This window comes from Haliotis rufescens, unplaced genomic scaffold (genome assembly GCF_023055435.1).
Source record: "Haliotis rufescens isolate VD_foot unplaced genomic scaffold, xgHalRufe1.0.p SCAF_2, whole genome shotgun sequence".
Taxonomy (NCBI): Eukaryota; Metazoa; Mollusca; class Gastropoda; order Lepetellida; family Haliotidae; genus Haliotis; species Haliotis rufescens.
This window is the reverse complement of record NW_025963890.1, coordinates 50,439,976-50,459,488: the sequence shown is the minus strand read 5'-3', so window position 1 is coordinate 50,459,488 and position 19,513 is coordinate 50,439,976. Positions and strand designations below refer to the sequence as shown.

At 39.6% G+C, this 19,513-nt stretch overlaps 1 protein-coding gene across 13 annotated transcripts in view; it reads left to right on the top strand.

Annotated features, from left to right (window-relative positions):
* Positions 1-19,513, top strand: part of LOC124118387 (polypyrimidine tract-binding protein 1-like) — a 148,428-nt gene that overhangs the window by 103,018 nt on the left and 25,897 nt on the right. For 12 of the 13 annotated variants that reach the window (XR_006858476.2, XM_046480480.2, XM_046480474.2 and 9 more), the window contains 2 exons: positions 5,995-6,099; positions 16,774-16,926. Coding sequence is in view for 12 of the 13 variants with exons in the window: in XM_046480480.2 (XP_046336436.1) it covers positions 5,995-6,099; positions 16,774-16,926 (258 nt within the window). In the remaining variant the exon portion in view is untranslated. Of the gene's footprint in view, positions 1-1,933; positions 2,088-5,994; positions 6,100-16,773; positions 16,927-19,513 lie in introns of those variants that run through there. The other variant, XM_046480476.2, reaches the window with a different exon arrangement.

Sequence of the window (19,513 nt, the reverse complement as noted above, 5' to 3'; positions counted from 1 at the left end):
AGTCTCCTTGGAGGAAAGTGATCTGTTAAAAAAGAGCCTGTTTCATAAATGTTTCATGATCTGTGATGATTTCTTGTTCAAACTGATTTATGAAAGATAGCTCCAGATTGTTGAGAGCTGCCACATCAAACTGACATGGAGACGTGTGGTGTTGTGATGCGAGCTTGATAGGTGTTCTCCAAGTGCAGGGTAAGAGCCTGTTGATTCAAGGGTAATTGAACCTGCACAATAGGTGGAGGCTTATGCAGTCCATCCATGTCTGTGTTACGTAAAGCACCCCCATAGATTCATCGTTTCTGCTCAGTGGGTAGGTGGCAGATCTGACATTCAGGGCGTTCCAGATGAACATCAAACTGCTTGTTTTTGTCAGTGAAGCCATGTTTTCTGGCTAATGTTATTTATTGTGTCATAGAAGCTATTACACGACCCTGTGGACATTATTTCACAGAAGAGGTCTTAAGTCGCTTCATCTTGTCCTAAAAACGGTGTGGGGCCGTAATGGTTGGTGACGTGTAAGTAGGATGATAAAGTCAGTTGTGACCTGTCTGATTGTGTGTCCGGGGATCCTGTCAGTGTGAGTTGTTGCTGACTGTTTTCAAATGGTTTGTCTTAAAAAGAGTTAGAAATACATTTCTATATCGACAAGTCCACAAAACTGTTCTGTTGCAGAGTTTCCATCTGCCTAATGGTGGAAGTGGTAGTCCACAAAGTAATGTCACTACTCCTTCCTGAATTTTACTGGTCCCGGATTAGCAGACTTTGTTAATTTCAAATCCTAAAAATGCTTGATTGCTAATTAGTAGCTGTGGTGTAGCTGTATAATGTTGCTGCCTGTTCAATGAAACCTCATTCACTCCATCGCTCACTTCAAACACAAAGCTATCCATCATGAATTATGTCAAAAATAGATTTCATTACCAAGGGGAATTATCTTATTTGAGACCTCACTTTGATACTGGTGTCAAATCAAGACACATTTCACCCTAAATTGACTTAAATGATGACTGCTCCGAAACATAATTATGATAATGATCTATGTGTGCTTGCGCTCAGACAAAACCGAAGGTCAAAATCGGATGTTGGTACAATGACTTCACGTGGTACCTTGGGTTACACAGAAGTGGATCAATTAGGGCTGGATTGACCCCTATTTTCCCTGCCAGGAATACATGGGATGCATGACCACCATTCTCCCATGTGGCTGATTGCAGAGGTGTGAGACCAACACCAGCAGATGCCATTATGTATACTTTGCACTGGCCTCTTGAAAGTGTCCAGATGTTGCAGGAGTAATAGTGTTCACACTTTTTGCAGCTTCAAATTCCTATTGCACCATTTCCAAATTTAGTGACGGATTTCATGAAAAAAGGGTTTTGCCTGGAAAGTAATCTGAATTGAAAAAATTGTTTTAGTCAAGAATGTTTTTACTTTTATATTTGTCAAAATTATTATTTCATCAGAGACCAGAAACACCAAAGAGCAACCTCAAGAGAAATATGCGCTGTACACAAATCAAGCAATGTGTTATAAATGGATTGAATATGTTGTCAACAGATCTCCGATATTCCAATACCCTCACATATATACTCCGCCTCATATTTAGGCCAATGACAAACGATGCCTGATCCAATATGCAGTAACTGAATCCACACATCTGCAAGATAAATTGTTAATAATGATTATAATGCTTCCCAGTACGCCGGGCCGTAACTACCAGCGTGCAATAATCAGTATCTATCAATTCTTTGACATGAGCAAATCCTGAAATAAGTGGCTTCATTAGATCTTGGTGGAATTTTAATTTGCCTGTATCTTCATCAATTGTGAGTCACAGTGCTGTGTATGTAAGTATTTGTCATAACATCCTTCCTGATAGTCCGGCACTTATTGGTCCTTGTGGGTGGGGCTTGCGAGACCAACTCAATTCTCCGTACAGCGCAGTGGTAGAGTCGTCACAGCTTGCACTATAGCATCACAGCTCCTCTATAGCTACAATGTATACAGTTGTGCCTCCACACCCTGCCCCACCGGTGCCGCCAGAATACATGTACTACCCCCCAGGACAGCCTGTCATATATACCGTCAAGGTGGGACATATATACAATATCACGCTAGTACTAGCGTTTTCTGTAGCCATATTAACTTTTTACTCTTTGTTGTGTCCTGCCATTTTGATGACGAATGTGATTAATATCCTGGTTTTGCCATACGGGACGTATAGATTAATCTGCACAAGTAATGTAGATTACTGTTGTGCAATTCACTCGCAATGGTTTGGATGATAATGTTCATGATGGTTTTTGATAATCTGCTTGTTGGATTGTTTTGTTAAAAAATTGTGACGATCATTTCATGTTTTATCAGTGAACAGCACCTGATGTTTACGATGTTTTGATGTGTTCGCAATGAGAGCTGTTTGTCAATGAGGTATAAAATGACTTGGATCTGTTTCGTCCAGAACATATATTCATTTTCACAAAACCATTATGAGCTTATGGGACCATTACCTATTAGTGTGAACTCTTATTATGGCTCCTACCATGCCTTTGGCAACTGCTGTGGTGTACTTGTGGAAGAAAGAATTTTTATGGCTTGAAGTCTTTGTAACTTTTGATAAATTTTGTTGTGTGTGTAAGTATATATATTTCCTTGTCATGATGTCTCTTTGTTTTACAAACTGGCTGTCCTGTTGGATTTGTTACAATGCTGTATCTTTGTGTGTTTGCCAACATTTGGAGCAGCCAGATAATCACCATATATGCTGACATGCTTGTATGATTAGCAATATGCTATCAAAATCAATCAGTGTGAGTGATGTTTTTGCGATGTGGCAACTGAAAGTGTGGAGAAGTGCAGAAACTGTTTTTATGTTTGGTGCATAGAACGTGTGAAGACAAGGAGATATGACTGCAGCATCTGTTATCTATGGCACTAGGAATTCACAACTGGGATGTCCACAACATCTGTTGCAAGTTCTGGAATAATCACATGATAGTAAAGATAATTCATGCATCACTTTGTGATGGGTTGACGTGTTGTGTTCCTCAACAATCCATATTTCGGTCTTGTTTTCCACTGCCGATCCGGGTCACTGCAGAGGCAGGGACGTGTTTATGAGCTATGAAACCCCCCCCAGGATTCGCCCGGGATGTCCTGTAGGGAGATGAAAGAGGGGGAGGGAGCAAGCTGTTCCTCACTGATACGATCGACAGGAAGCAGTGCCTGTCCACAGCCATTGTTTACAGTCATCTACTCGCATATGATATCATCCCAGTTGGACTCCCAGCTTCCCCCTCTCTTCCTCTGTTGGTGAAAGTGATAATTACATCCTTGTTTCGTTGCTGGTTTTGAAACTGAATTAAATTTGCATATTGTTTGGCCTGATTTGTACATGCAGTTTGTTCTTTGTTCTGAATATTGACGGTTTGTTCTTTGTTCTGAATATATGCTATATTCTGCTGAGGCATTATGAAGTGCGGAACTGCATACTTTTGATGTAAATTATAAATACATGAACTACGAGGGAACCATGTCAACCATCACAGTGAGAAGTGTTGACTGATAGAAGTTACAGTAAATCTCTTTATGGTCTTCTTCCAACTGGACTGGTCATTCCATACACGGTTCAATCTTTCTCATAATGACCAATACTGATACCTGCTCAGATTTCATCTCAGCCAGTCAATGAAGAGTGTCAATGTCCCAGTTCTAATGATTATTATGAGAGAGAGAGAGAGAGAGAGAGAGAGAGAGAGAGAGAGAGAGAGAGAGAGAGATCAGCCACATGGGAGAATGGTGGTCATCCCATGTATTTCCATTTCAATTTGTGGGAGGAATATGGCGACAGGTATACTATAGGGCTTTCCCTGCCACGTAGATATGAAGATACATACAATAGAGCTCTCTATTTACTACAAATATAAAGATATATACAATAAGGGTGTTCATGTCAGGTACATTATATGGAAATATGAGGTTTATTAGTTTGTTGCATCTGTCAAGATATACACCTGGAGAATCCCATTATGGTTCTGATAGAACTAATGTACATCTGTCACCAAGAAGATTCTTAGGCTCTGGTTGCTTTGTTAGAAGCTAAGAATGGAATGTTGGGGAAAGATTACCATTGTAACAATGTGGTACATATAGTCAGGTGTAGAAACAGAGCAAAGAAATACCTCAACACAAAAATGCAGAGAGAGAAAGGGCCTTGGGCTCTGGTGTAGAGTTGCTGATGATACTTTGTGATGGCTGTTAAGAGAATGATTTTAATAGCGTTCCATCACTGAGTTTTTGCAAGGAGGAAGAACAATTTTCTGAACCCTGAGGAAAATATAGTTTATCATGTTTACTGTTTAGGATACTGAGAAGGATTTGAATTATTCTTTGCATTACCAGAGCTGGATTGTACCCTTTAACTCTTCCATCTTTGGGTTTGGCATATTCATTTGTTTTCTGCCATTTGTTTAATGATGGCAGAATATATTTTTACTGTTTGCAAAATAGTAATAGTGAGTGAGTAGGGTGTTTTCATCATCAATATGCATGGCAAGTGAACACCAAGACTGGACTTTATACGCTGGGGAATAGAACCTGGTCTCACGCTTGACAAGCAAACCTGTGACTACGTGGCTACCCATATTCCATGCCAGTCTTTGTTGAGTGGAATCAAGCTCGCACATGATGTATGGGTAATAAAATAATCATGTCCTTTCTGCAGTATTATATCACAGGACCATTAAAGTTCCATGGATTATTGGGGAAAAACCACCTTTTGTCTGGGTGTTCTTTATGTGAATGTTGGAAGTATGATGAAAACTTAATAGATTCCTATCTGACTGATAGATTATATGATGCATACTGATAGTGATCTGATCAAGAACTTGCTAGAGTGGGTTTTTTATTTGGCTTGCAGTGATCGGGTTGTAAAGTGTTTAATGGTGTAAGCAGCCATGAATTATTGAAGCAGATTATGAGCTGTACATTATTCTCAAAAGGTTAGAAGTAGATTGGGGAGATATTCCTAACAACTGTTGCCCCTAACAACCAGAAACCAGTGACAAGGAGGTAATGCATTTGATACAATATCTCGTATTCTCTACTAGAAACAAGGCTTGGGCTGCCTTGAAGTAAATCTGGTGGGGAAAATGTCCTTTTTTTTGTTTATGGCAGGAAATTGTAGTTGTCCTGTTTCAGTGAAATGTTTGCCAAAATATGAAGTATGTATGTGCTGGAACAGATGTTGTGTCTTCCTGGTGGTGATCATTTCAAGATGGACATTGTGTCACTGAACAGATGAATACTGTGTGTGATAACCGTTTCAATATCCCTCATTGCTCATTAACAATTAATGATGTGTTCTACACAGATATCATTATGCGGTTGTGCTCTGTGAACAAGGTGTACTATTTTCTTTTTGCCGCGTGATAATGTTGAAATATTTACCTGGCTATTGTTTAACATGTCTCTTGGTGGCGAATATCAGAATTAATTGATGGTGTTACGAACCATATTGCTGCAGAATACATGGTTTGTTGTCTGACATTTTGCCTGATTGTATTAAGTGAGTAGGATGAGGAGACAATAGTTTGTATGTACTTATTATTGAATATTACTTTACAAGAGGATATCACGCTGTTCTCACAGTGTTCCGACAACAGTTTCAGAAAAGCCTAGCTTGCGGACCATCTCAGTGTTAACAGTAACAGTGTAACAGCAGCAGCAGCAACAACAACAACAACAACAGGTCATTGGGGGAATATGGCATGTTTTTACTGGTAGCTGGTGCTGTTTCCTGGTGCTGAGGTTCTATATTGAACATATATTGCTTGCTTGTTTTACAGAGGAAAACATTTTTGTGATGGCGAACCACATCTATATAAGGAAACTATCCCCACATTCTTCCTATTTGTGACTTGTTCATATTATGGTGACTTTTCTTCATGATTTGTGATTATTGTTTGTGATTCATGTATTTTTGTTGTTGTCTTGCAGAGAGGATCAGAAGAACTGATGTCGCACAGCCCGATGGTGACGAACGGCACAGGGATGAGCCCTCAGCATGCTCACAATTCTGACATCAGTAATGATGCCAAGAAGGTAGGTTGCTCAATTTTAAATTGTTATAGAACCCTCAAGTAGGACTTGGGTGTTTGTTTAGAACTTAATTTCAGACACTGTCAAATTAGGACTTTGGTTGTGACTCCCAAAAAGTAGGAATAAGTGTGTTACGCTCCCCAATTAAGACTTTAGTTGTGAGTGAATGAGTGAGTGAGTTTGGTTTTATGCCGCTTTTAGCAATATTCCAGAAATATCATGGCAGGGGACATTAGAAATGGTCTTCTCACATTGTCGGGATTCAAACCTGGGTCTTGGGCGTAACGAGCAAACGCTTTAACCACTAGGCTACCCTACCACCCCACTTTGGTTGTGACCCTCAAAAAATAGGAATTAGGTGTTGGCTCTCTTAAAGTAATGCTTAAAGTATAACAAGTTTTGGTTGATTTCTTGTTTGAAGTCCGGTTTCTTGACCAGCTCTCCTTGAAATGTCAACTGGGGTCCAGATGACCTTTGTTTGTAGCTGCCTTCAGTAGCCTTCAGGAGAGCACGCTTTACAGTTCAGCTTGTCGGATTAATTGTTCAGTCTCTGGAGGATTCAGCGATCGCAGAGAAAATTACAGATTTCTTTCTTGTCTGCAGATTTCAATGTTTGTAACCTGACATACATGTAAATCGGCATCTTGAACAACAATCGACATGTGCAGGTACCACACCATGTATAATCAATCTATCTGTATGTCTCCTGCTGACATACAGCATGTATGTCAGCATGTTCGACACTAGCGTACAGTATCTGAATCTGTACGTGCTCACAGGCATACTGGTGTATGTTAGCAGTGGAAATGATGTGATGTTCAGCCCTGGTTTCATTGTTGCTGGGTCTGATGCCTGCAAATGTTCACAGCACATGCTACCAGCCTGGCTGCTTCTCCTGTGTCACTCGTTAGTTCTCAGCACCAAAGAAATTGGATATTTGGGTGATTACTGTTTTTGTGTTGTAGGCTTTAAGCCCTGTTTCTGTGTAGAAGACATCCACTCGTGGAGTGGAAAGCAATTTAGAGAATATTAGGAGAGGATTTTCTTTATGATGAAGTTTAATAGCTTGAAGATACAATGACTGACAGGAAGTCATCAGAATACCATGAAAGCTGCCGTACTTACCGCGTGAGGTTTCTGTCAGAAAACAAGTTGTGATATTTTGGGTGAATTCTTAAACTCGTTCTTTCTTTTGCTGTCCAAGGACCGCTTTAGGTTTTGTTGTCAAGACATGTCCATTGACCACTGTAAATCTCACATACCACAGTTTACATGTGAGTGGTGACTGCACTTAGACCTCACATACTACAGTTTACATGTGGGTGGTGGCTGCACTTAGCCCTCACATACTACAGTTTACATGTGAGTGGTGACTGCACTTAGACCTCACATACTACAGTTTACATGTGAGTGGTGACTGCACTTAGACCTCACATACTACAGTTTACATGTGGGTGGTGGCTGCACTTAGCCCTCACATACTACAGTTTACATGTGAGTGGTGACTGCACTTAGACCTCACATACTACAGTTTACATGTGAGTGGTGACTGCACTTAGACCTCACATACTACAGTTTACATGTGAGTGGTGACTGCACTTAGACCTCACATACTACAGTTTACATGTGAGTGGTGACTGCACTTAGACCTCGCATACTACAGTTTACATGTGAGTGGTGACTGCACTTAGACCTCGCATACTACAGTCTACATGTGATTGGTGACTGCACTTAGACCTCACATACTACAGTTTACATGTGAGTGGTGACTGCACTTAGACCTCACGTGCTACAGATTCCATTTCGGTTGACTGGTACTTTCACCTCATGAGCAACACCAACATTGTGTGTTTGAGGTGTCCTCCTCCAGCTGTGACTAAAGCCATTAGTGGAGTGGTTAGCAGAAGAAACGCCAGGTGCACTTGGTGCCATGGAGGGCAGGCTGTATTTTCGGACTAGATGGTACCTACCGCAAGGGGACTGCAGTGCAATTGCTTGCTTGCCTTGTAATTGGTTGAGTACCACAGTAGGACTGGTGTCAAGGCTGCCATTATGTCCCTCTGCCATGCATGGTAACTAGAGGCCTAGAAGAGAGGCCCATGCAAAAGGAAACCAGTCATTTGAATTTCAAAATGTCAGCTTCAGATATTATAGCAATTTGACATTTGGTGATACAGGATTGTAATGACTTCTAATTCCCAGATTCATTGGTGGCAGTGGTATTGTTAGTCCTGTAACAGCAATGAAGAAAATTTCATTAATCTGCCATTCCCTCAGGACATCATGCATAGCCTATAACTGTCATTTGACCTTTGCTTTGTGCAGTTCAGTATAGATACGGCCAGAACAAGCACTTCGGTATCTGACACTTTCTGAAATAATATTTTTGCAAGTATGATAATCCTGTTTTAGTGAAAAGTTGGTATTTGGAACAAGGATTTATGATGTTTCGAGTATGTTTTGATGTTTTGGGAACGTTATGAAGGCATCTTGCTCCATGTTGAGTGCACTGATAAGTCGATGACTCTGTCTTACACCAGACATACACCATATTCTGACAGTTTCTTCTCGCATTCTTAGTGAGTAATTACCCTGCATATATTGACGATAAGAGACCATGAAATGTCTGTGCGGCCATTACAACATCATATAGATTGGTTCTCACAAAACGAATTGTAACGGTTATCCATAATTTGTCTATGGTGTCTGATCATTGACAAGCCGAGAGCTATAAAAGACCAATGATTCTTGTTGTCATGACATCAAAGTCTGAAAGCAGATTGAATCTGAATGGAGCATTCATTTGTGGTGTGATTTCAAACCCTTGCAATATTTGAAAAATAGGCTAGCTACAGAACCTAATGAGAGGATGGAGAATTCTGTTTAGTTTGTTCGTCCAAAATGTTTTTAAAGTCTTTCTACTGAAAGCATTGACATTTGTCTGTGATTGTGAAGAATTCTCAATGAAACAGAAGCTTGTAGACTTGGTATTAGTGACATTTATGAGGTGGACCAAGATTATCAATTTTTAATGTGGTCCTGTTTGGTGTGAAACATTTAGGCACATTAGCTACCAATATCTGCTGGTCCCTGGGTCTTTTGTCGCCAGCCTAGAAGCTGTTGCTAGGCAATAGCCCCATGCCCTGGGATGTCACAGCAGAGAATAATTGATTCCAAAATTAGCAGCAATTGGAGTCCAAAGAATTAATATTGTCAACAGCTTTTACCATCCTAAATGTCAAAAACTTGAATTGTGTTTGTAAATGTCAGCGATACTTTGTAGCTTGTTCTTTATGGTAGTGCGAGGTCGTGTGTTCAGGTTGAATATATTTCCATACATATCCCATCAAAATTGTGTTTGCAAATGATTATGCATCAGCTTTGAGATCTGCTACAACAGAGTAGGATGATGAGATTGTGTTAAGGCCTTGTATTTACATGTTCGTTGGTTTAGGAGACGAACCGACAAGAAAAAAAAAAATTAGAATGAAAGGGAAAACAACCTTTGACCACTCAAAAATTGTCTGATACTGTTTTTTACACTTTGGTGAAATGAGAAAAACACGATATTTTATCACCGCTGTTCATAAGAAATGTGGAAAGTAAGACATAAAAAATCTTATATTCTAACAAAAAATTTTAACTCCATTATATTCCATATGATGCCATGTTATAACATGTCTCTCTCATTAGTATGAGTACCAATATGGAAATTTAAATAATTATATTCAACCACCAAAATTGAATTTTAGGCCAAATATTTTGTAAATCAACTCATAAAAAACAGAAGGCCTAAGTTCCCGAAGCAAAGTGAATTGGGCTGTTGGGTCAATGCTGATAATGTTTCTAGGATATCAGCAATGCCAATGACCTCATATCACTAAATATACATAACTTACAACATGGCGCTTATAATAATGGCAGCAAACTAGGTTTCATGACCAGTTGATTGCTGATTATGATATATGATGAGGAAGAAAAAAGTATCAGGTCTTTGAAAGGCATTTAAAAGTGATACACATAAGGAAGAGAATATATGGATGCCAACTTCTTTATTATGAGGAACATGTTTCGGTGTATATGCTTACTCCTTCATCAGGAGAAATGTTGTGTTCCTCATAATAAAGAAGTTGACGTCCATATATTCTCTTCCTTAAAAAAAGTATTGTTTTTTTTTTCACTTTGGACTTTTTTCTACCTTTAAGCAGCCATGCTGTATTATTTGTAGAATATTGTTCATTGTGTCATTGAGCCTTATCTCACTCAATAAATATGTGTTGGAGGTCCTTTACAGCAAGTGTTAGCAACACGTCAAACCAGGCAACCAGATGTTTTGTTTGTGTACTAAGTGGATGCCAAGCAATGGTTTACAAGCTGTACATGTTTATATGTGTTACTCGATGAGCTTGTTGACTCTTGGTTCTTCCCGTTCTAAGTCCTGCCATGTCGTGCATGAATTTAGGAATTAGGCGTCGTTTAGGGAGATAAAGGCACTGCCAAATGATATTATCGTGGCAATATATGCTGTTTATTTGTTGACATGATAATAAAACTGTTTGTGTCTGTTGGGAAACATTGCGGCCTGAAGAATCATTATGAGAACATTCAACAGATGTATTGATTTCAGATTGGAACTGGTTGTGAGGGAAGTAGGTGGAGAAACCTTTATTGTGTATAAGTGTGGGGTCAGATACTGCTTTCTTTCCACAATGATATTTATGGTGTTGAGGGAGGACTGCTATACCTTGCAAGTCCCGCGACAGTTTCATGGCTGAGTGAATTGGTTTCTGTTTCTGGCCTTGCAAATATTTGGTTCGTTGTTAGAAGGGTATTTATGTGAAAGTGGCAGACTGTGAGTTTATATGTGTTTACCTCAACCCCTCTCCCGGTATCTATGGTTTCCATTTGTCGCTGGTACAATAGCCGGAAAGCCAGTGCGCCAGACAAACCTCACCACACTGATTGGAAATGAAAGAGACAGCCTCGTTTGGTGCAAGCTTTGTGGATCCCCATAGGTTTGTGTGGTGACAAGAGAGATGAAAAGCTACCCAGCAGTAATATTTCAGTGTCAGAGATATTATTTATTAGCACAACATGAATGCCTTGCCCTGATCAGGAACTATTCAGCATGGGTTGGGTGACTGTGGGATAGAATTCTGCTTACCAGAGGGTTCTGTTGCTAGGTGATGTGTCCTACACAAAGCAATAATTTTTATTCCAAATATATCCTTGCGGTTATTTCTTTGCCTTATACATAGATGCCCCGTTCCACAAAGTGATCTTGTGTTATGACTGTCTTATACCTATGTTCGTGTTTGGGAGACATTGTTTAGCCGTAAGATCATTTGTTGAACAGGACCTGGAACATATTCCACAAGATGGTTTAGCACTGAGACATAAACTCTGATAAAGACTTAACACATTGATGATTGTAACTCCCATATTGTTTCATAGACTTAGTGCTAGAATGATCGTAACACCCATACTTTCATATAGACGTACAACAGTACTAAAATGGTCGTAACACCCATACTTTCATGGGGACTGTCTACAATGCTCAGATGATCGTAACTCCCATATCGTTACATGGACTTAGCATAGTGATAAAACGATAGTAACTCCCATACATTTATATAGACTTATCACATTACTACGATGGTCGTAACACCCATACTTTCATGGGGACTGTCTACAATGCTCAGATGATCGTAACTCCCATATCGTTACATGGACTTAGCATAGTGATAAAACGATAGTAACTCCCATACATTTATATAGACTTATCACATTACTACGATGGTCGTAACACCCATACTTTCATGGGGACTGTCTACAATGCTCAGATGATCGTAACTCCCATATCGTTACATGGACTTAGCATAGTGATAAAACGATAGTAACTCCCATACATTTATGTAGACTTATCACATTACTACGATGGTCGTAACACCCATACTTTCATGCGGACTGACTGCAATGCTCAGATGATCGTAACTCCCATACATTTATATAGACTTATCACATTACTACGATGGTCGTAACACCCATACTTTCATGGGGACTGTCTACAATGCTCAGATGATCGTAACTCCCATATCGTTACATGGACTTAGCATAGTGATAAAACGATAGTAACTCCCATACATTTATATAGACTTATCACATTACTACGATGGTCGTAACACCCATACTTTCATGGGGACTGTCTACAATGCTCAGATGATCGTAACTCCCATATCGTTACATGGACTTAGCATAGTGATAAAACGATAGTAACTCCCATACCTTTATATAGACTTACCACATTACTACGATGATCGTAACTCTCATACTTTTACATAGACTTGCCACAGTCACCTGAGTGCTAAGATTCTAGCTCAGTACCTCCTGGCATCTTACTGCTTTTATAAACCTCCAGTGACAGGATCTTATTATTCTCTAGTTGGGTTAAATCTCAAAAACACGGATGTGATGATAGAAATTTATTTTGCATTTGATCACAATGTAATGAAATGTAACATCAAATGACAAGTGCTTTCTTTACATTCCCGCGGATCCATCATGCAACCTTCGTATGTGTAGCCCAGTGAGTGTACCACTAGGCTACAGAGGCAATGCTTTTAAGAATATCTTTTTCAAGTACCAAGTAAACCAGCGACAGATATTTTACGCCAGTTAATGGAAAGTATGTTTGAAACATAAATTTTTTGATAAATGTTGTTTTAAGTGGTTTTTTTAGGCTTATAACACTTACCCTCAGGTTTTTATAAGATTTAAAACCCATGGATACGGGTTTTGAATCTCATAAAAGCCCTCTGAGGTGTTTTATCCTACACATAAGATTTTACAGACACATGGGCTGTCATGAACTAAGTGCACCAAATTGAACTTCAATGTATACCAACTTTAAGATGGCGTCTAAAATCATGGTGTGCAATCTTGTCTAGGGTATTGCAAGTCATCTTGATGTAATATAAATGTTAGATACAGTACTTTGTTTTTGTGATTGAAATGTCTTTTCCTGTCTTGCTAGTTCTGTTGATGTCTATTGAGCTGTATATATTGTTCAGTTGGCTAGGTCATAAGGCTATGTTCCTACTGTTACTTGCATACTCTCATCATTGGTTGCAGCATTGTTGGTGCCAGTGCCTACGTGGTGTCATTAGTGGGAGATGTGATGCATTGTCAGTCAATCTGGACCCTCTGTCCGCTGGGACACTTCCTCAGCAGGGATTAATGCAACTAGTCTTGCTTTCATTTCATCCTGACACACCCATGAAGTCCCCTTAGACTCTTCCTCTCTGGGGTTTGGAATCAGACCATTGTGTTCAGCGGGGATGATACCACCTCATTGAACCTGTATTTATGTTTTTGGTGGGCTAGTCCTTCCAGTATTTCTATGACTTGGTATTGATTCACTGCTGTCCCTGGAAGAAGTAGGACACTAGAATGTTTAATTCAAGCTGGGTGGCGAGTGTATCTAATGGTGGGTAATTGGATGTGGTCCCCCCGAGATAGGTGATGGCGCCTCTGTACTGTAAAGTGCTGTGCAGGTTGATACAGTGTTAATTTCACACTGATACAAAAACATACTTATGTTAAAGGTAGTTTGCTTTCGCTATTGTGAAAAGTCTAAGTTTAATCCAATTCAGGACAGCGCTGTACGCTTTTTTTACGAACTGAGTGGGTTTTGCAATCTGGTACCATCTTTTCTTCCCCACGGACAGTCTGCTAGAATACACAAATCTGTATCATGGCTGAATGTGTAAAGATCAAACATCTTTTTGATGTTTTCAATTTGTGACAGAAGACTTGTTTTTCTCAAATGAAGTGCAAATGAAACGTATGAGACCAATGCATGATCCAGCTTGATCTAGCTGATCCAGCTCAGGAAACAGTGGTGACAGGGTACCTGATAAAGACGCATCTGCATCTGAATTGCAGTTGTATTGTGCAGCCTGGATGGCTCCCAAAGGACACAAATTGCACTTCTCTCACCCGTTTCAAGATGGCCGCCAGGTGGCGTCTGCTCAACAGTCTGACATTCCACATTGACCTAAGGAAGGGTACATTTCCCCTGTGATCAGCACCGGCTGTGTATCAACATTGTTAGTATCAAATAGATGATAAACGTAAGCCTGACATTCCTACTATAACCCCCACTGGTCCCTCCTGCCCGAGCATTGGGACAACCTCCTACATTGTGTCTGTAATATCGTACAGTCAGATCAAGAGGTTTTGTAGCAACAGTGAAAAACTACACAAAATTCAGCATAAATCTCAAGTTCCTAGTTTTCCTGGTTACAGAGAAATGAATATCACAGGTGATTCTTGTAAGCACATGCTGTTTAGTGAGTGATTCTGAAGAACAGGGCTTATTGATGTCTTGTTAATGTCTCAGCTGACAGATCTGTATGAAGTTGATCTATAGATTCTGAAAAGATGTATCCAGTTGTTTCTTGATTTTTTGCTGTTGTGAAAAAACGGATAGGTTTCTGATGAATCAACAGGGAAATTGCTGTGAATTTCTGGTGTGTGTAATTGTCATAACCAGTCTGCTTACAGAGATAAAGCCTGCATACCAGACGTGTAATACGAGATCATATACTAACCTGTATCATATTCATCTGTTATGTCCCAGTCACACCTCACACATTCATATTGATATGATTTCACACTTTTTGCCATACTTTATTAATAATTCTTCCTCCATCTAATGCTGTTTGCTTCTAACTAACTTGCCCCTAAGGAATGGTTTAGTAAATAGGGGAAACAGATGCCCTGATTAACTCCGAGACTCAATTACCCACGCTTAGATTTACCCAGCGCTTTGTAGTGAAGCTTCCTCCACGTATTCTGCTGTAACACTTCTTTCGAATTGTTCTCTTGGGGCAAAATCTCATCACATGATAAAAAACACTCTCCTGCTTTACTTGGTGGCTTCCGAGAGCTTTGATATGACAGAAAAGAAGGCCGCTATGTGATCACACTTTTACTTTGGCAGTGGGCGATGGTGTCATTGCACAATGTAGTTGCTATGTTGACGCCAACAGTCTTGTCACCAGATAAGGCAAAATATAAATTGGATTTCAGTCAGATAAACCTAATTTGTATCCAAACAGTATCAAGTGTTTTAAGATTCTGTTTGTTGAAGTGGAAAGGTGCGAATGGGAGTTCGTGCCATGCAGTCGCAAAGTACATTGGTGCTTTTAAAATGTTGCTTATTTTGGAACATCTCTCAATTGTTACAATTTGTTTTTGCTTCTGTCTCTTGTTTTTTATTCTAAATTGATGTACAACTGTAATAAAAGCAATTTTAACCAACGAGCAGTAGACTGTGTGAAATCAGAGCCTCTGTACAGCTTACGGCTAACACATATGCTGATGGGTACCACATTAAATGATTCTTCATAGAATTAACTTGCTTTCACTGAATATGCTGCTCATCTTGTCTACACGAATATTTCAATAATTCATGGAATTCTCTTTACTTGAGCATATAAAATCGAGAAGTGATTTCCTTATACAATCAGTCACGTCACCAACATGAACAATTCATGACATGTGACTTTATTTGGATTCATGGATACCTTAGCATTCTCATCAGCGAGGATGTGTAGTGTCTTTCATGGATCTGTTGTGAAGGTTAAACATTGTTGGAGTTGAAAAGATAAAGAATAAGGGGATGGAAGATAAAAAGCTAGAAAAAAGAATTCAATAGCTTTCTTAGAGATTTATGGGAGATGTATTTGATCCGCTCTATTCTGATTCCATCTTTTTCATCTCTACCAATATCCTCTGATGAAGGTGACATTTCGTTAGTTGACCAAGTTCAAAGTTGCAATCTTGATCGTTATAATTTGATTACAGAGTCTTGATCTGCGTTGATGTTTTCAGTATGGCAGCCACGTAATTCCATTTACTGACAGTGATTGTAGGCGACACCATAACCCATTAGTGTCTCTGTGTGCTGCCAGTGCTGCTGCATCTATTGCTGTATAGAGTTGATAATCGCAATCTGTCTTTGTTCCGTGATCAACATAATCATCACTTGTTTATCTACAGATTTTGTTGTCTTTGAAGGCTGCGTTACACACACGCTGAGCTTTGAACGAAGTAATACAAATGGGGTAATCATGCTTTTGATGCTGGCAGTCATATATCGTTGATATCTGTGGAGAAAATTTGCACTTGTCACATAAATAAGATAGAAAGTAGAAGAAGATGGCAGCTAGCTTAAATAGCTGTGGATCATGGGAAGATGGATGGTGGTTCATTGATTGAATGTTTTGCGACTCACATTTGTCTCTTTATTACACTGAAATGGAATCGCTTTGTCTGTTATCTGTTGTGTGAGCTTCTTGGAACACAAAAAATGCAGATATACATGAATTGAAATGCTCAAAGTTAATAATTATCCTAATGTTTCAGGGGATTTTAGTTGGGTGTTTTTGTACATTTCATACACGCTGAAAAGCAAACTCTTTGTTATTGTCCTCATGTGCACAGATAATCTGATTGCATTTGTCAGAAAGGAGGACTTATGGATCGATCATGCTGGTTCTGATTTTGCTTTGTTTTGTAATAACATGATGCTATATATGCTGTGTATAATTTAGGCTCATTTTAAATTTTTATTTAAGGATTGAGTTGAATTATTTCCTTTTTTGTTGCCAGGTGAAGCTAGACCAGACAAACAACACAAATGCCCCTTCCAGGGTCATTCACATCCGCAGTCTGCCCAACGATGTTGCGGAAACCGACATTGTTCAGCTCGGATTACCATTTGGAGAGATGAGCAAAGTCCTACTGCTCAAACAGAAAAATCAGGTAAGAGGAGAGCGCTGTTACAGTAATGGACAGACACAAGCACAACAATCCAGTTGCTCTGATGTTGGTGGGAACCTTTGGTAGATGACAGTGTTTATAATTCGGGATTAAAGAGGTCTTTGCCATCACTTTATTACAAGGGTAGTCGAAGGTGACACAAGCTGCTGTGCAGAGTTGCATCCCTTTGATGTGCCAGGAACTGCCCGATTCTTGTGCACATTGTTGTCACAAGTTGGGGTTTCTGAAAAATGGTAAACGTCTTTGACCTGCATCATTTTTGGCTTTCCTCCCCATGATCTACCCATCCCCTCCGGACCACTGCTTCCTCCCTGTGTTTGTGAGCAAGGGGTCAGTGTTTGAAAGAAAATCAAGAGGTCCTGACATAATCCTTTTGTTGAAAAATAAGAATCTGCACATTTAAGGACTCTCCAGTGGTCACAAGGCCCCCAAATCCCTTAATTTCCAACCCCTTTCAAGTGATGATGACTTGCTATGTGATTGCTCCCCATCGTTAACATGTCCTGTAAAATGTATCCTTCCTTGACAATTCATGGCTAGAAGTATTTGGACAATAAAACTAACTGACGGACAGACGGACATTATTAATGATGGCAGCCATTGACAATGTATGATGTTTGGTTACACACACACAGGACCAAGATAGAGGACACTCCGAGGAATGGACCTTGGTAGAGGACTGTTGATAGACTTGATAAATAGACTTGATAAATGAAAGAATCTTCATTTCAAAGAAGTTTGGATCAGCTGGGAGACATGAGAAGCTGTTGTGTTATTATGAACTTGTAATTGTTTCCAATCATGTACACTTGCCTAGCAGGTGAAAAACATGTTCGCCAATGATTGGACAGAAACGCTTCCTACTCCAGGATGCACCATGGGGAGTATTCCGTTTGAGACTTAAGAGAAAATAGCTGTGGTGTCATACATGGAACATTTTCAAAAAAGTTTAAATTTTTGATACGCCAGTGATTTTTTTTTTTCATTGCAAATTTAATTCATTAATTCGGCTCAGTAATATGTATGCATGGAATTAAAACGATTTTCTGGATTCTGGTTTCAAATACACCCCCAAACAACCTTTGCTGGTCAGGGTGGTCTGACTTGGGGACTTGGTTGATTGCATACCGTATTCGACGTAATAAGCGCCCCGCTCTAATAAGCGCCCACTGCGAGATTTGCTAATATATTGGCTTGTGAACAATCCCATTTAGCACCCCTTCCGACCCCTCTTAGCATATAATACGCACTAGTGTGATATATGCACCCTTTATTATTGGCAATTAAATTCTGGAAAAATATATCTGTCGTTTCAGGCTGTCAGCGTAAACCACGAAATTTATCTTTCAACTCAGTTTTTTCACCAAAATAATATTCTACTAAGAGCCACCTATTTCTAGTTTTGAGAGCGCCCTGGGTGTTTATCACGTCGAATATGGTATCATCATACCCGACGGTGTGGATCATTGTTCACAATATCAATCACTGGATTGTCTGGTTCTATTTACCGGCTGCCGTCCAAAAGCTGGAATACAGCAGTGTTAAATAACAAACGAACAAAAAACATTCTTGGTTCAAGTCAGTTGAATGGTCATTAACTATCCCCCAGAACACTGCGTCATAAATCCTTGTGCGAATGATCTGGCAGCTCAATATTTCCAGGTTTGTCTTTGTACAAGATGTAATCGTGCCACCGAGGATTTCATGACATGACATAATTAATTTAAAAAGACATCTGTGCAGTAGCCTGTATGATCACCTCAAACGGGACACGGGCAAGAAGTGTGCTCTCAGCTGCAGTAGGGACAACATGAGATATGCAAGAACAGACAACTATAAATTGAAGTTTAGAAATGATGAAAGAAAGATAGTCATCTAGCACTTGACGCAGAATCAATCTGCTCCGACATCAAAGATGCAGAATTGGCGATTAGCATTTATCAATATCTTTGGCCAGAGTGCCCGAACATGACCTTGAATTCATTGAAAGATCAAGGCTGATATAAAATCCTTTATGGTGCTTGATCCTTAAGTGCTGCCCCCTGTTTCAGCCATGTGGGCATTGATGTAGCATTCATGTAGCATTGTCAAGCAGTCACAGTTGTCATTCATCTTGTATTGTACTACCATTACCTTCAACATTTGTATGGTATTTGATATTAATGTGGTATTTTGCTAGATCTACTATCAATAAATGTCTTTGAAATTTACTTGGACCATAATCGTCCCGATTTTGGCATTACGTAGGGACTCAATTGTCATCAAAATGATAAATAGGTAAGATCACTATTACCTTGATTTCTTCCTTTGAAGATCTTGGTTAGAATTGATATTCAGCAACCCATGCTCGTCTTCGGGTGGTCAGACTCAGGGCATGTCATTGTTTCCCATTTGCATAAATCGGTGCTCATGATGTCAATCACTGGACCGTCTGACCCAGACTTGATTATTTACAGACCGCCATCACATAGCTGAAATATTGTCAAGTGCAGCCAATATGAAGAATGCAAACTTTATTTCCAGAGTAGATTTTTCAACAATCTATGATATTGGTATGGGTTATTTCTGA